Source organism: Chiloscyllium plagiosum, unplaced genomic scaffold (assembly GCF_037043375.1).
Source record: "Chiloscyllium plagiosum isolate Xiang-an unplaced genomic scaffold, Cpla_swu_hap1 HiC_scaffold_21, whole genome shotgun sequence".
In the NCBI taxonomy this organism is placed as follows: Eukaryota; Metazoa; Chordata; class Chondrichthyes; order Orectolobiformes; family Hemiscylliidae; genus Chiloscyllium; species Chiloscyllium plagiosum.
In genome coordinates, this window is record NW_028270159.1 from 57561702 (window position 1) to 57579693 (window position 17992).

Sequence of the window (17992 nt, forward strand, 5' to 3'; positions counted from 1 at the left end):
TATCACTCCCTGGGCACAGATTGATTTTACAGGACTGGGGCTGGTGCATATTCTCACAGGGATACACAGCGACTATTCACAGAGAGCTGGGGAACAATTGTTTCCCATTGTGTCTGTTTAAACAGTCGCTTTAGCAAATCCAAACTCAACTGCTTCACTCGAGAAGTAACCTAGGTCTCCATTTCAGTTACTGAACATCCACAAAACCTTTTGTGAAATGCCCAACGTCTTCCAATCGAGAGGAAGCAAATGAAAGAAAAATTGTTACTACATTGGATCTGAGGCTTGGAGGATGGAGTGGTGAGTCAGAGTCACAGCTGTTCAGAGAAACCACTTGGGATTTCTAGAGCAATGTCTTAGCCACTCGGCTAGTATACTAGACCTAGGCAGTGCTCAGCAGTTTAACTTTTCCAATCACTGGTGCTGCACCATGCACCATCTCCTGACAATGCCCATTGTAATGGTTTTCTTTAAATTCACAAAATTAAAACGATGACAGAGACCATTAGTTTAATAAAAACAGGAGTTTCTGGTGAAGCTCAGCAGGTCCAGCAGCATCTGTGGAGAGAAATCAGAGTTAACATTTCAGGTTCAGTGACTCTTGTTCAAACGATTTCACACTTTAACCTTTTAACATTTTTACAGCAGCTATAATTGAGCACTAATTAAATTCCAGTGTTACTAGCAAACAATTGTTAAACAACCAGGTGGAATTTAGAATATCATAAGATTTTAGGAGACAGAAAATCAGGTTTAGGAAGGGTCTCAGGAAGGGTCACCAGATCCAAAACATTAACTCTGATTTCTCTTCACAGGTACTGCCGCTTTCCCAGCAACTACTGCTTTTGTCACTGGTTTGCAGCACTCCACAGTTCTTTTGTTTTGGTTTACTATTACAATGACTTGCTCTATCTAGAATGAATACCCTGTGACACGATATGTTGAGATCATTTATAAATTGCATGCGACTCATATTTACAAATTCTTTATCATCTGAAGGGTCATTGCTCCAAAGGAAATTTATTGAGAATCTGTGTATTTGGATACAGATTTCTGCAAAGAAGGATTGTGAGATCTGCTGCATAATTGTTTTCCCCAGTGATGTTTATGGTCAAACTGATGTGGAGAATGTATCCCATTTCCTGCTCCACTCTCCTCCACCCACTCACTTTCCTTTTAACCTGTGCAAAGCCTGTTAGATTTTGAACACTTTTCCATTGTGGTGGAAAAGCACAGGCCTGAAATGTTATCTTCACTTCTCTCCCAGAAATTGGGATCACTTTAAGATAAAACTACAAAGATGAGAGTTCATGTGAATGTTGATATGAAACAGTGAACTGGCACTTCTCCAGCAATCCTGCTAAGAAATTATGATGTTTTTTTTTCAGATCAAGACAAATTGAGCTCAGCCTAGGTTACCATTTTGTACGCCGTTTGTTCAATTATGTTTGTTTTGTTGGAGCTAGTTTCCAACTCCAGGGAACTGAATGTTGAGTATTTGAGCCTGAGCCGAGTGGTTAAAATGGTTCCAGTGTGTTCTATGTATTGTAGGCTTTTTCAATCAGGCGGTTTGATGATTGAACTGAAAATAAATGACATCATAATCAAAGCCGCTGCAGGATCATGAAGATCTGGCAGTATTTGCACATCTTCGGAAATGTTAAGGCAAGGTGAAGACATTTGTTATGGACCAGACCAAATGCCCTGAAAACATTTTCAGGAGATAGCCTAGACTCTTTTACCTTATTCAAAGGGGCGTAAGGCACTGCGTTCCAGATGTGATTCGATTGGTCAAACTACAAGCAAAGCACATTTTATTTGTCCAGCAGTTTCAAAATACATTTCTATAAAAGGCTGACTACAATTCATTGTTGGCAATTTTAATTATTTTCCGGTCATGAGAAAAGACGCCAAGACTCTGATGAGGATACAGAAGAAATTGATTAGGATAGTTTCAGGGATTTGAGAATTTAATTCTGTTTGGGTAATGTCACACTGCTCTGTTTAGTACAGAGAAAGTACAGGAGATTTGCTAGCGGGGTGCAAACTTCTAAATAAAAGCAATATTTTATATAGCAAGCTTTTGTAACCCAGAAACCATGAGCAGAAAGTGAAATGGAAGCAAATTCAACAATAACTTTCAAAGAGCAATTGGATGAAGAAACTGTACCATGAAATAAGGTGTATTGGAAAACTTCTCCAAAGTCAAGCCCAGTCACAACAGGGTGGAGTCCCTCCCTCTTCTGCTGATCATCGAGATTGTGGAATGGATGGAGTTCACTCTAGTCCCCTTAGAGGTACATTATTTCACCTGTGGTGGCAGTGTAGCTGCTCAGCTTCTCCTCTAGAAACTCCACTTCCTGGATCACAGACCAATCTCCATTCAACAACTCAACTTCTACCCTCAGACTGAACTGCTGTAACCCGTACCCATAACTCATAACTTAAATGATGCATATTAGGGAATAAAGTACGAATGTCTAGCTTGAAGATACTATTTGAATAAACTCTGAATGTGCTGTTCCAATTATCCTTCTTTCTCTCTATAGGGGAGTTTCTTTGCACTCAAAAATGGATGTACTCTTACCTGGGTACTTGGGAAGTTGCCATGGAAGTAGTGATGTATTTGTGGTCATCTTTCAAGAGTCTGTAGACTCTCCAACAGTTCCCATGAATCAAAGGGCAGCTATGGAACCTCGCTATTTTTTTTTTTTAAAAAGAGGTAGACAGCAACAGGATGATAGGCCGGTTAGCCTGACAGATTCCTGCATTTTCCCCATTTCTGCTATCATAAAAGATTTAATAGCACAACAGTTGGAATACAGTGCAGGTATTAGACACAGCGTGGATTGACAAAAGGGAATTCATGCTTAACCAGTCTACTGCAATGTTTTGAGATTTCTCCAGTAGAGCTTATTGGGGGAGCGAGTGAATGTGGTTTACTGCGACCTTTGGAAGGCTTTTGATAAAGGTCCCACGTCTTATATGAAATTAAAATTAAAAGGGGTTAGCATGCAAAATTAAAGCACATGTGATTGGGGGCACTGTACTGACATGATAGAAAACTGGTGGTCAGCCTGGAAAGAAAGTGTAGGAATGAACAAGACTTTTTCTGAATTGCAGTGAGTAATGACAGGTATCAATGCTTGGGCCCCAGCTATTCACAATATATGGCAATGACTGAGAGGAAGCAGATGTAAAAATCTTCAAATTCGTAGATGACAAAGCTGGGGTGGGGGTGGTGAGTTATGAGGAGGATGCAGAGATGCTAGTGTCTGATTGGGACAAATTGATTAAGTGGGCAAATGCATGGCAGGTGAATTATAATGGAAACACATGTTTATCCACTTTGTGAAGAGAAACAGAAAATTAGATTGTCTGAATGGTGAGATTGGGTAAGGAGGAGGTGTAATGTGAGCTGGGTGTCCCTGTACACCAGTCATGGAAAGTTAGCATGCAGGAGCAGGAGGGGGTGAATAAGGTAAATGGTATGTTGGCCTTCACAGCGAGAGGATTCAAGTATAGGATGTCTTGCTGATACCATTCCTAGAGTATCATGTACAGTCAGTCTCTGTAGGAGCTTAACCCTCCACCACAACAGAGACTCAGGAAGCAAACAGGATTCAGGCACATGCAGACTTTATTCTTCTTCAAGCAACAATTGGTTAAAGCAGGGAGAGGGCCACAAGACCTTCCCTGAATCTGGCTTCAACATGAGGACCCAATTGTTCTCTCAATCTACAGCTCAGATCGGAAGAGAGATCAACAATACACAGATTTTTACAGTGATAAACAGTATTTTTAAACATTGTGTTACAGTGATCACATATACCATGTTTATTGTGCCATCCCCCATTCTTTACACAACCAATCCTATGAAACACTTGATCAACGATGGATGTGCCTATAGACAAACCTTGGTTTTCATGATGCCTAATTGTTATTGGGACCTTTCTATGTTGTATTCAGAAGTTACTGACTGTTCTCCTTTGGACATGACCCTGACTTGCTTATCTCCAAGGAGTGCTTGAATTCTACTGTTTGTATTCCACTTCCTATCTTTATCAAATTCTACCACGCATATGGAAATTTTTATTATAAAGTTTTATAATTACTTTTACTGTTAGTGTGGAATTGTGAGAGACAGTTAAGTTGCCTGATGGAAAAATTGGCCAACTCCAGGTTACAATAAAATATATGTTACAGACTATAATAAAGTTCAGAAGCATTGATAGCCTTAGCAGACATGACAGGCTGAATTTACATAAATTCTCTAACCTTAGCAACCCTCATCAGAAATTAATTATGTGCAGAGCCGTTCTATCGATATAAGCTAACTTCAGCCCCAAAAAAAAGACATTCATATGCAAAACAAGGTTATGGAATGACATGTGTAACACAATATTTTGGAAAGTTAATACGATAACAGATCAAAATTCAATGTACTAGCCTAACGAGTGACGAACATCTAGAGATAAAACATATCAGTAGCTGTCAGAAATTAAGTATAAAAAAACTACCTTTCTCTCAGTAAGTGCAAAACCTTAGAAATTGGGAATAATTAGTATCGCTTTCTCTCAAGTTTTAGTCAACTGCATACAGTAATAGCCAATAAAGGCTGATTATTATCAGTTCAAGCTGTGTTGATTTTTGATTTTCAGCTTTCACAAGTCCCAGCTTTTTGAGCTAATTTTAATCCAGTTCAAAATCCAAAACTCTTTAGCTAATAAGACAAGGTATGCCAGGCATCTGTAATGTTTTCCCTTACAGCTTTTATTATAAAGTTTTACAGTTATGTTGAAATCTATGATTATTTGAATAATCTTTAATTCAAATCTATATCTGAACATTGTAAATAGTTTGAAAGAAACAGCTAATTTCTGTGAGATAACCTTACACTGTTCACCAAATGGGACATTTCATTAATGAGACTGGAATTAAATTACTTGCAGCTAAAAGAAATTTTAAAATATCAAAACATTAATTAACAAGCCACAACTGCATTATTCCATTGGTTTTTGTTACAAATCTTCAAAATGGTTAGCTTTGAATATTTCCTTATCAAGGCTGTCTCCATCATCATTCCTTGTAACTATTCAGACAATGCTTTTGCTTCAGAATAACCTTAAGTCAAAGGCACTGTTTCACTTAAATACGATGTGGGCTTTTAATTCTATTTTAATCTGTTTGGATTCCGTTTTGTCTCTTTCCAATATGGGCAGCCCTTCCCACTTGTACCTAAAGTTCCAGCATTACTGTCTATACCTCACTCTGGAGGTATGTCTAAGGCACTCAGAATGACACTGACTTGTTGCAGCATATTTTTAATGAAAAGCTGATTTGTATTATTTTTATCCCAAATAGGACACTAAACTGTGGTATTTACTAAATCAAACACGTTTTCTTGATATAGACTATGACAGCATCAAATTCACTGACAGTTTAAGCAGTCTTGATGAACCACAAAATCACTTTACAAACAATATTCAGGTGGACACAGTCTTTAACCAGGGTAAATGTGTACTGTGACATTGTGATCATTTTCTAAGCTTTCTACACAAATACACAATTGTATCAATATTTTACCGACAACATCTGTACTTTGAACAGAGCTGGGTTTAATAACAAACACAAACAGCCCAATGACCAAGGTACATTCCTTGGTGTCAGGACAAGCAAAACCCTTCACCTGTGATTCTTGGTGTATTTGCAAATAGCAAATCCATTTACACAAACACGAGTAGGTGAACAGGATGAACCCAGTGTCATTTCACTGTTTGGATGACAGAGTGCATCCCTTCTCACACTGATGAATGAATGTCTCTCCCCAGAGCGAACACTATCAGCAGGTAGGTTGATCAAATGAATGTTTTGCCCCAGTGTGAATTCGTTGGTGTCTCCGCAGGTTGGATGATTGGGTAAACGCCTTTCCACAATCAGAGCAGGTGAATGGTCTCTCCCCAGTATGAACTCGCTGGTGACTCTGCAGCTTGGATAACTGAGTGAATCCTTTCCCACACAGTGAGCAAGTGAATGGTTTCTCTCCAGTGTGAACTCCCTGGTGTTCCAGTCGCTCAGATGAGCGAATAAATCCTTTTCCACATTCAGAACAGGTGAATGGTCTCTCCCCAGTGTGAATTCGCTGATGTGTCCGCAGGTTGGATAATTGACTGAATCCTTTCCCACACAGTGAACAGATGAATGGTCTTTCCCCAGTGTGGACTCGCTGGTGTATCTGCAAGTGGGAGGACTGAGTTAATCCTTTCCCACAGACGGAACAAGTGAATGGTCTTTCCCCAGTGTGAACCCGTTGGTGTATCAGCAGGTTGGATGACCGAATGAATCCCTTCCCACACACAGAGCAAACGAACGGTCTCTCTTCAGTGTGAGCTCGCTGATGTATCTGCAGGTTGAATGACCGAGTGAATCCCTTCCCACATACGGAGCAAATGAATGGTCTCTCCCCAGTGTGAACTCGCTGATGTATCAGCAGGTTGGATGACCGAGTAAATCCCTTCCCACACACTGAGCAAATGAACGGTTTCTCCCCAGTGTGAACTGGCTGGTGTATCTGCAGGCTGGAAGACTGAGTAACTCCCTTCCCACAAGCAGAACAGGTGAATGGTTTCTCTCCAGTATGAACTCCCTGATGTTCTGGCAATTTAGATGATTGAGTGAATCCTTTTCCACATTCAGAACAGGTGAATTGTCTCTCCTCAGTGTGAATCTGCTGGTGTTTCAGCAGGTTGGATGACTGACTGAATCCTTTCCCACACTGGGAGCAGGTGAATGGTCTCTCCCCAGTGTGGACTCGTTGGTGCATCTGCAGATGGGATGACTGAGTGAATCTCATTCCACAATGAGAGCAGGTGAATGGCTTTTCCCCAGTGTGACTGCGTTGGTGCATTTTCAGCTGGGATGGATAAAGAAATTCCTTCCCACAATCCCCACATTTCCACAATGTCTTCGCGGTCTGACTGCGCTGGCGTTTGGGCATGTCAGATGAATCTTCACAGAATCTTTCACACACAGACAGTAAGTGTTTCTCCCAGTGTGATGGGTTTTTTCTTCAATGTTCAGAATCCTGAGATCTGTGTGTTTTTAAACTTTGTTACAAATCAACCTTTCAACCAAAAGAAAAACATTTTAGGAGAAACCAGAAGAACAGGTTGTGAAACAAAGAAATTAATCTGGAGATGACACTTTGGGAAACTGTTGGATTATCATTAAAACAGAAGTAGTTCATAAATGCCCTTCAGGGAAGGGAACCAGTAAGTATTTGCACCAAACTACAGAAAGAGATAGATGTGGGAGTGACATACATGAAGGAGAGGTGTTTTATAGATTTACAAATCAATCCTTTTCCTGCTTTCTCCCCATATTCTCCAATCCCTCCAAAGCACTAAGAACAAGTGCAGAGTTCCTGGGAAGGGGAGATTCAGGTAAAGCGGGCGCTGATGGTGGCACTTGGCACACTTGCCTTTATTGATCAATAAAGAGACTTGGGTTTGATTCCAGTCTCGGTGTGGAGTTTGCACGTTCTCAGTGTCTGCATGGGTTGCCTCCAGGTGTTCACTGGTTTCCTTTCGCTGTCCAAAAATGTGCATGTGAGGTGCATTAGCTGTGGAAAATGCAGGGTTGAAGGGACAGGATACTCTTCAGACGGTTGGTGTGAACTCATAAGCTCAATAGCCTGTTTCCACACTGAAGGGACTCTATGATTGAGTATATGAATTGGGAGGTCACATTGTGGCTCGACAGAACATTGGTGAGGCCAATTTTAGAATACAGTGCTCAATTCTCGTCTCCCTGATTTCAGAAAGATGTTATCAGGGTAGGACTTATACACTTAAAGGTAAGTTCCTGGCAAGTGTTGCAGAACAAAGACCTTGGAGTCGGGGTTCATAGTTCTGTGAAAGTAGAATTGCAGGCAGACAGGATAGTGAAAGCGGCGTTTGGTACTCTCGCTGTTATTGGTCAGTGTACTGAGTAAAGGAGTTGGGACACTATGTTGCAGCTATACAGGAAATTGGTTGGGCCACTTTTAGAATACGGTGTTTAATGGTCTGCATGGAAGAGTTGAACTGAAGGGTCTGTTTCCAGACTGTACATCTCTCTAAATTTATGCTGTTAAACTTGAAAGGTTTCCAAAAACATCTACAAGGTTATTGCTAAGATTGGAGGTTTGAGTTAAAGGGAGAGGCTGAATAGGATGGGTTTTTTTTCCCCCTGGAGTGTCGGAAGCTGAAGGGTTACTTTATGCAGGAGCATGGATAGGATGAATAGCTAAGGTCTTTTTGTCGCAAGTTTGAGGGCATTGGTTTAATGAGATAGGGGAAAGATTTAAAAAGGACCTGAGGGGGGAATGTTTTCATGCAGAAGGTGGTGCATGTATAGAACAAGGTAATGGTGGAGGCAGGTACAATTACAATATTTAAAAGGCATCTGGATGGGTACATGAATAGGAAGTTTTCAGAGGAATATGGGCCAAACACTTGCAAATGGGACTGGATCAGTTTAGGTTAACTGGTCGAGATGGATGAGTTAGACTGAAGGGTCTGTTTCCGTGCTGTATAACTCTATGACTAACAGATTAAACAAATTGATGGAAATCTAAAATAGAAACAAAGTGCTGGAGATACTCAATAGGTCTGGCAGCATCTGAAATGGTGACAGATGCAGGTAACATTACAACCTTGTATAATCATCTAAACATGTCTTCAAGGCACTACAATACAGGATACATGTTGAGTGCCTGAAAATGGGATTGGAGTAAATAGGTGCTTGATGACCAGCATGGATACAATGGGGACATTGTGTTCAACAATTCTACATTGGAGACTCTGACCCCGTTTTGTTCTGTGCTTCTCTTTTAGGAAGAGTTCCTTCACAGTCATTGGGTCAAAATCCTGGAATTCCCTCCCTCCTGATATTGTGGGTCAGCCCACAGCACGTAGACTACACCGATACAAGGAGGCAGCTGACCACCTCCCTCTCAAGGGCAAATAGGAATGGGGTATAAATGCTGGCCAGCCAGCAATGCCCAAGTCCCACAAATAAATAAATAAAAAGGAAGCAGGCAGGAGCAGCAAGCAGTGAAGAATACAAATGATACATTTGCCTTTGTAGTGATAGGATTCAAGTTCAGGAGCAGGGATATATTCCGTAAAGGCTTTAGTGAGACCACACCTGAAGTACTGTGTGTATCTTTGTTCTCCTTTCCCCAGGAATGATCCTCTAGCTTTTGGGGCAGAGTAAAGAAGGTTCACCAGACTGATCCTGAAATGAGGGGACTGGTATAAGAAAGGATCGATCCTCATTTAATCTTTCTTTTGCCTTTGAGCTGATGAGTGCATCACTAACCAATATTCTACCTCCCATTTCCTGATCTAAATCTGACCCATCGAAGCCTACACTTCGGTTCCCACCCCCTTGCCGTACTAATTTAAAACCTCATCAAACGGAATTAGCAAAAGCCTGCAAGAGGAGATTTGTCTCTGCTCTACTCAGGGGCAACCATTCAGGCTTGTACAGGTCCTACTTAACACAGAAATGGTCCCAACGCCTGAATCTAAACCCATCTCTGGCAAACCATATCTTCAACCACAGTCATCTGATCTATCCTCTTATTCCTTCTCATTAGAACATGGCATTGGCAATGTCTGACATTGTTGCATTTGAGGACCTGAACTTTAATGCATTGCCTATTTTCAGCTTTCAGACCCTCATTCCTTTGTTTCGTGATGGCCTTGATACCTCCATGTTCCATGACCTTCCAGCTCCAGAGCATCTTCCAGAGCATCCTTCAACCAAGCCATGATATCAGAGATCCTGGCACTACTGTCCTCGATTCATGTCTGTGGCCACAGAGGTGCCTGCCTATCCCAGATTATTTACTGCCTGTCATTATAGCCCTGCCACACTCTCTTCCCCTTCTTTTGCTGCAGAGCTATCTGTGGTGTGATGAACCTGGCTGTTGCTGATTTGCTGAGAGGCCACTCCACCACCCAAATAGAATCCAAAGCGGTATATCTGTATGCGAGGGGGATGACCACTCTTGCACTTCCTTCCTCAGTCTTTTACTTACTTTATTTGATGGCTACTCTTTCTGCCTGCGTAATCCTCACATGTGGTGTGACCAACATGTTAAATGTGCTGTCCATAACATTTTCAGTATCACAGATGCTCCATACACAGCTCCAGCTCTGAAAAGCAGTTACCTCGTAGCTGCACATGGACACACTTCTGGCACATAGCTGTCAGGAAGACTGGAAGCATCCCTTATTTCCCACATTATACAAGTGGGGCACACCACATGTCTGAGGTCTCCTGTCATGCTTTCTCTCTACATTCAGTTAGTTACTCCTGCTAAGAGATTTTAAATGAGCTAGCAATCTTCATTTCAAACATGTATTATGATTGAAAACTTTACTCAGGCTGATATATTATACTTTAAAAATTGTTAAAAAACATATTCTGCAGGTATCCCTTCCAAACTGGCTGTTCCCATTGCAACCGTGTGACTTTCTGAGACTGAGACACCACACAACCTTTCAGCTTCACCTTCTCCCAGTCTCACCTCACTGTTTGTTTCCACCTCATTCCAAAGCACTCTCATTGAACCAAGTATCCCTCTCAGTGTAGCCTTGTCATTTACTTGACTGCTCACACCTCCTGTACTGTTCCAGTGTAGCTCAGGGAACATCATCTCATCTTTCAATTCAGCCCTTTATAACCTCCAGACCCAACATGGACTTCAGCAGCTGCTCAGCAACTGAGAGTTGCCAGGATCTGGAACATTCCACCTGAAAAAAGTGCTGAAATTCAAGTCCATAACAAATTTTAAAAGCAATTTTACAAGTAATTGAGAATGAGGACTTTACAGTTTTACAATCATGAAGTGGGTGATTAGGATCAAATATATCAGTTTTTTTCAAAAAGAGTCTAGACCAATGAGGGTAAATCTGTGCTCCCTCTCAGGCCAATATCTCCTTCCACAGCTGCAAGGTCCAGAACGGAGCACATAACGCAAGGGTGAACTAACAATGAATTTAAACATCTAGCTGCTTTTCGATTTACAAACATATTGGAGATATTTTCCCCACAGAACAGACAAACCTTTCTCCTTCCACTGTTAAAGCCAATGATATTCAGATCTTGATGACTCTCCTGACTGTCAGAACTTGTTTGAGATCCCGGTCTCAATTATTCTCAATTAGTATCCTGTAAAATGAATTGACATAAGAAAAATCACTGTCAGTCCAGGATAGAAAATCTAGAAAAGACAAACATTTCTCTTGGTTTCAATTTGCTGTCAAAATGCTCCTCTACAAATCGCCCCATCCCTACACAGGAAGCATTACTTCACTGCATCTTGCCTCCAGTAAATATACAGCCTATCACTGCTGAAAGCTTGCAGCTGTTTTCCCATTACTGCAAATGCAGGACCGATGGTTTCTAATTCGGGTCTACCGGATGTCCATGAAATCTCCCAGTCCAGACTGACTCCCGGTTTCCACTGTATCTCCCCACCTTTCCCATCTCTTCCCCAATGTGATCCAGCCAGCATTGCCCCTCATTGGTTAGACAACCAGCTGCTTCTGTTTAGTATGTCATCCCTGCCCACTCTTCTCTTATTGGTCAGTGACCTGCTGTCAATCAGCTTGTGTGAGGAGAGTGGCAGATCCTCCCTTTCTCTGCCCTGGGGTGAGCTTCATTATTCACAGGTTATGGGGCAGTATCACAGAGCACAGGGGCTGGTGATTTTCAACCCATTAGGACTGTACTCTCTCCCTCTGGAAATGGTCCAAATCTGTCCCATCTCCCCTGCCATTTGCCCATAGCTCTCCAAATGTTTTCTTAAACTGTTACATTCCAAATCTCTTGACAATAACTGCTAAATCTGCATCCAGCTGCTGTTCAGACTGTTCCAGATGCTCAGAACTTACTGAGTAAAATACTCTTCACATTGTCACCCTGCATTACTTGCCAATTACCTGAAAGTGGTTAAACAGATTGCAACAATTTTAAGAAATTTTCTCTCCAATTTCAATATCCTGGAACAACTCTGCACCTGGACTAAATCATGGTCTAAACTTCTTTGCTCCAAGGAGAATTACCCAAACTGCTGCTCCAAAAGAGAAACTCATCTTCATTTATTAGAGTCACACAGTCTAGAGATGTACCTATCTAACCTTGATTGTCATATACATCTCGATTAAGTCACCTCTCAACCTTCTCTCTGATGAAAACAGCCTCAGTTCCCTCAGCCTTTCCTTGTAAAGACCTTCATTCCATACCAGGCAACATCCTAGTAAATCTCCTCTGCATCCTTTCCAAAGCTTCCACATCCTTCCTATAATGCGGTGACCAGAACTGTATGGAATTCTCCACGTGTGGCCTTACCAGAGTCTTGTACAGCTGAAGCATGACCTCGTGGCTCCGAAACTCAATCCCCCTACCCAACACACCATATGTCTTAACAACTCTATCAACCTGTTTGGCAACATTCAGGGATTTATGTACCTGGACACAGATCTCTCCATTCATCTACACTGCCAACAATTTTACCAGTACTCTGCATTCCTGTTACTTCCAAGTGAACTATCTCACACTTTTCCACATTAAACTCCATTTGACACTTCTCAGCCCAGCTCTGCATCTTATGTCAGTCTGTAACCCACATCCTTCAGCACTATCCATAACTCTGCTACCGAGTGTCATCTGCAAATCTACTAACCCATCCTTCTACACCCACATCCAGATCATTTATAAAAATGACCAACAGTAGTGGCCCCAAAACAGATCCTTGCAGCACACCACTGGTAACTGAGCTCCAGAATGAACATTTCCCATCAACCACCACCCTCTGTCTTCTTTCAGCTAGCCAATTTCTAGTCCAAACTGCTAAATCACCTTCAATCCTGAAACTCCATATTTTGTGCAATAGCCCACTGTGTGGAATCTTATCAAACTCCTTACACAAGTCCATATTCACCACATCAACTGTTTTACCTTCATCCACCCGTTTTAATACCTTGTTGAAAAATTCAACAAGGTTAGAGAGGCATGACCTACCATTCACAAAACTGTTGACTATCCCCAATCAAATAATTCCTTTCCAGATTATTATAAATCCTATCTCTTCCTTTACCAACACCTTACCCATAACCAAAGTAAGGCTCACTGGCCTATAATTACCAGGTTTGTCCAGACTCCCCTTCTTAAACAAGGGAACATATGCTATCCTAGAGTCTTCTGGCACGACTCCTGTCAACAATGTAGAGCGCCTTTGATCTTTATGTCATCAATCTCCTCCCTGGCATCCTAGAGAATCAGAGGATAAATCTCATCCAAACCTGGGACTTATCTATTTTCAGATCTTCCAAAATTGCTAAAACCTCCTCTTTGTCAACCACAATCCAATCTCTATATTTTCACTAATATTGCCATTTTCCAATGTGAATATGGATGAAAGGTATTCATGAAGCACTTCCCGTAGGTCCTCAGATTCCACACACCACTTCCCATGACTATCTTTGATTAGAGTAAGATTAGGGCCAGTCACTCTTTTATTCCTAATATACCTATAGAAAGCCTTAGGGTTTTCCTTGATCCTATCCACCAACAACTTCTCATGTCCCCTCCTGGTTCTTCTTAGCCCTCTCTTTTTAGATCCCTTCTGACTAACATATAACTCTTAAGCCCCCTGACAGCCTTCATGCCTCATCCTCACATATGCTGCCTTCTTCCTCTTGAAAAGAGCTTCAACTTCTTTACATAGCCATGGTTTCCTCTCTCGACAACTATCTCCCTGCCTGATAGATATTTACTTATCAAGGACACGCAGTAGCTGTTCCTTGAATAAGCTCCACACTTCAAGCGTGCCCATCCACTGCAGTTTTCTACCCCATCCTATGCATCCTAAATCTTGCCTCATTGCATCATAATTACTTTTCCCCCCCGAGTTATACCTCTCTATGGTATATACCTATCCCTGCCCATTGCTATTGTAAACATAACTGAATTATGGTCACTATTGCCAAAGTGCTCCTCTATCTCCAAGTCTAACACCTGGCCGGGTTCATTCCCCAATACCAAATCCAATACAGCATCACCTCTTGTTGGCCTGTCTACACAGTGTCAGAAAACCCTCCAGCACACATTGAACAAAAACTGATCCATCTAAACTACTTGAACTATTGTATTCCCAGTCAACATTGACGAGGTTAAGGTCCCCCATAACGACTACCCTGTTACTCTCACTCTTCTCAAGAATCATTTTTGCTATCCTTTCCTCTACATCCCCAGAACTATTCAGAGGCCTATAGAAAACTCCCAACAGGGTGACTGCTCCTTCCTTGTTTCTAACCTCAGTGGATAAATCCTCAAACGTCTCTCAGCTGTCCTTTATTAACATCCAACTCAATAGCTTTCTCCCAATAATCTTTGCACTGATCCGCCCCAAGTGTTATATCTAAATGCCCCTTGAATACATTCAATGTTCTGGCATCAACTACTTCTTGAGGCAATGAATTCCACAGGCTCACCATTCTTTGGGTGAAAAAATGTCTCCTCTCCATCCTAAATGGTCCACCCCAAATCCTCAAACTGACTTTTGGTTCTGGACACACCCACCTTCTGGAACACCGTCCCTGTATCTATCCTGTCCAGAATGTTAGAATTTTGTTAGTGTCTATGAGATTCCACACATGCACCCCTCCCCCCCCACCTTTAAGATTCAGCACCCTAGCCTATGCATCAACTATTTCACTCTCCATCTTATCAGAAAATTCTACTATGTTACGTTCACTCATCCCTAAAGGGTCTCAGATAGCTAGACTGGCAATGATTCCCTTCTCATTATACAGTAACCACTCGAAGATGGCCTGCTCTCTAGTTGATTATTCCAAATATTGGTCAAAAAAACCATCCCGTATACACTCTAGAAATTCCTCCTCCATGGCATTGTAGCTAATTTGATTTGCCCAAACTATGTTTAGATTAAAATCACCCATGATCACAGATTTTCCCTTATCACATGCATCTCTAATTTCCTGTTCGATGCCACTCCCAACATCACTGCAATTTGGGGGTCTAAACATGACACCCACTCATGATTTTTGCCCATTGATATTTCTCAACTCTACCCGTTCAGATTCCATATTGTCAGAGCTAATATCCTTTTTCATGATTGTGTTAATTTTCTCTTTCACCAGTAATGCCACTCTATCACTTTCCTTTTTGCCTGTCCTTCCTAAACCGTGCATATCCTGGGACATCCAGGGTCACCCTGCAGCATGTCTCAAAAATCCCAAATACACCATACCCGTTCACATATTTGCAGAACTAGTTCTTTTTCATTTTAAATGCTTCGTACAGTCAGATATGAAGCTTTCAAATTTGTTCAAAGGGTAAATTTCCCTACTTTAATATAATTCCTTAGTGCATAAAGATATTCACCTGTTCTATTCCTCACTTTTAATGCCTGGTAAGCATCTGCCACATGGCTAGCCTGCACCTGTACTTCGTCCTTTTAGGTTTTCTAATTTCCCCTATCACTGAGCCCTCCCCCACCACCCCTCCTTCCCCAGTGCTGGTACCAATGTCCAAACTAGTTTCTGCCACACCAATCTTTGCGCCACACATTTACCTGCTTCATCTTATTGACCCAGTGCCAATTAGCTCATGGCTCAGGTAGTAATCCAAAGATTACCACCTTTATGGTTCTGCTTCTTAATTTAGCTCCTAGCTGTTCATTCCCCTTTAGCAGAACCTCTGCCCTAATTTTATCTATGTCATTGGTAGCTACATGGGCTATGACCACTGGATCTTTACCCTCCCATTCCAAGTTCCTTTGCAGTCCGGATGAGATACCCTGAACCTGAGCACCAGGTAGGCAACACAACTTTTCAGAACTTTCGATCCAAGGAGAACAGTGTCTATGTCCATAACTACACTATCCCAAATTACAACATTTCTCTACTCTCCCGCACTTGAATGGCTCCCTGCACCACAGTGCGTGGTCAGTCGACTCATCGTCCCTGCAGTCCCCATTCCCATCCACACAGGGAGCAAAACTCTTGAATCTGTTCAACAAGGACGGGGCTGAGGCTCCTTCAACATTACCTGCTGGATCCCTGTATCCGCCTCACTCACAACCACACCCTCCTCTTTGATCACTGGCCAAATTCAAGTTAGTTAACCTTAGGGGTGTGACTGTCTCCTGAAACACAGCGTCTGGATAACTATCACTTTCCCTGATGGGTCGCAATACTTGAAGCTCAAAGTCCAGCTCATCGATTCAGAGCCAGGTTTCTCCAGCAACTAACACTACTACAGTTATGCTCACTGGGAACCATAATGGCATCCACAAGCTCTGTGTCATGCAGAAACAACATAGCACCTGACCCTCTATCCTTATTTTATTTAAAGAGTTTTGAATTTAAAAAAGAATTAAACTGCTTTTATATCACTTTGTATTATCTCAAACAGAACACAAGTTATAACCAATAATTTAACAGATTCAAAATTTAGCAGACCCCTTATTAGCCAATCCAATCCCTCCTGTGATTTCCCCTCAGTCGAAACCCCCAATCAGAAACTCTTCCCTTCCCAGGTTGCACTCCGCTCAGCTCTACTCCTGAAGTGAACGCCACAAATCCCCATGGTAATTGTTTATATGCTCAAAATTAAGGGAAGCACTCTGCTCGCTCCCACTCAGCTCTGCCAGTCATCCATCACACCCCAGCTCTCGTAAATTCCTCAGTGCCCCTAACTGCCACTCCAACTAATCCACGTGATCCGATAGGATTTGCAACAAAACACACTTGCTGCACACAATCATCGGGGTCATTGAAATTTTCGCTAATTGCCCATATCTGACAGAAAGAGCACGTCACTCCACAAAAAGCCATCTCTGCACCTTAATCTATAGACCAGAAAAAAAGTACAGTTTTACTGCTCTAAAGACACTACCCTAAAATAACTTAATACCCATGTTTTATATTTTAAAATGTAATCAAGAAACAGATCTCAATAAGATATGTTAAAAAACCCTCACCCTACTCATTATAGAGTTTTTCAATTAATAAAGATATTCACCTTGATGGGATTGTACTATGGAGGGAAATTGAGGAACAAACATGAAGAGAGATCTCAGAGATATAGAATAACAAGGTTGTAATAGTAGGCGATTTTCATTTCCTAACACTGACTGGGACTACTACAGTGTTAAGAGCATAAGAACTAGGAGCAGAAGTAGGCCATTTGGCCTTTTGAGCCTATTCTGCCACTCAAAATCACGGCTGATCTTTTCATGGCCTCAGCTCCACTTACCACACTCTCACCTTATCTCTTAATTCCTTCACTGTTCAAAAAAAAACCTATCATAGCTTTAAAAATATTCACTGAAGTAGCTGATGCTACTTCACTGGGCAGGTAATTCCATAGATTCACAACCATCTGGGTGAAGAAGTTCCTTCTCAATTCAGTTCTAAATCTGCTCCCCTTAACTTCCCTCTTGTTCTAGTTTCAGCCGCCAGTGGAAACATTCCTTCTATGTCTAGCTTATCTATTCAATTCAGAATTTTATAGGTTTCTATAAGATCTCCTCGCATTCTTCTCAATTCCAATGAATATAATCCCAGTCTACTAACTTTTTCCACATAGGCCAACCCCCTCCACTCCAGAATCAATCTAGTGAACCTCCTCTGCACCCTCTCTAGTGCCTATACATCCTTTCTCAGGTAAGGAGACCAAAAGTGCATACAGTACTCAAGGTATAGCCTCACCAGCACCCTGTACAGCTGGAACATAAACTCATGAGAGGTAAAGACAGGGTGGATAGCATGAAGCGTTTTCCTAGAGAGGGGGACTCAATTACTAGGGATCACAAGTTCAAAGTTAAGAGGGAAGAAGTTTAGAGGAGATATGCGTGGAAAGTTCTTTAGCAGAGGGTGGTGGGTGCCTGGAATGCGTTGCCAGTGGAAGT

At 41.7% G+C, this 17992-nt stretch overlaps 1 protein-coding gene across 1 annotated transcript in view; it reads right to left on the reverse strand.

Annotated features, from left to right (window-relative positions):
• Positions 1-5702: 5702 nt before the first annotated feature.
• LOC122564681 (uncharacterized) overlaps positions 5703-17992 on the reverse strand; it is a 41458-nt gene continuing 29168 nt past the window's right edge. The window contains exons 3-4 of the mRNA XM_087998604.1: positions 11119-11223; positions 5703-7123 (exon numbers count right to left, since the gene is read on the reverse strand). Of these exons, the coding sequence (XP_087854730.1) occupies positions 5843-6997 (1155 nt within the window). The 5' untranslated portion in view covers positions 6998-7123; positions 11119-11223 and the 3' untranslated portion in view covers positions 5703-5842. The remainder of the gene's footprint in view (positions 7124-11118; positions 11224-17992) is intronic.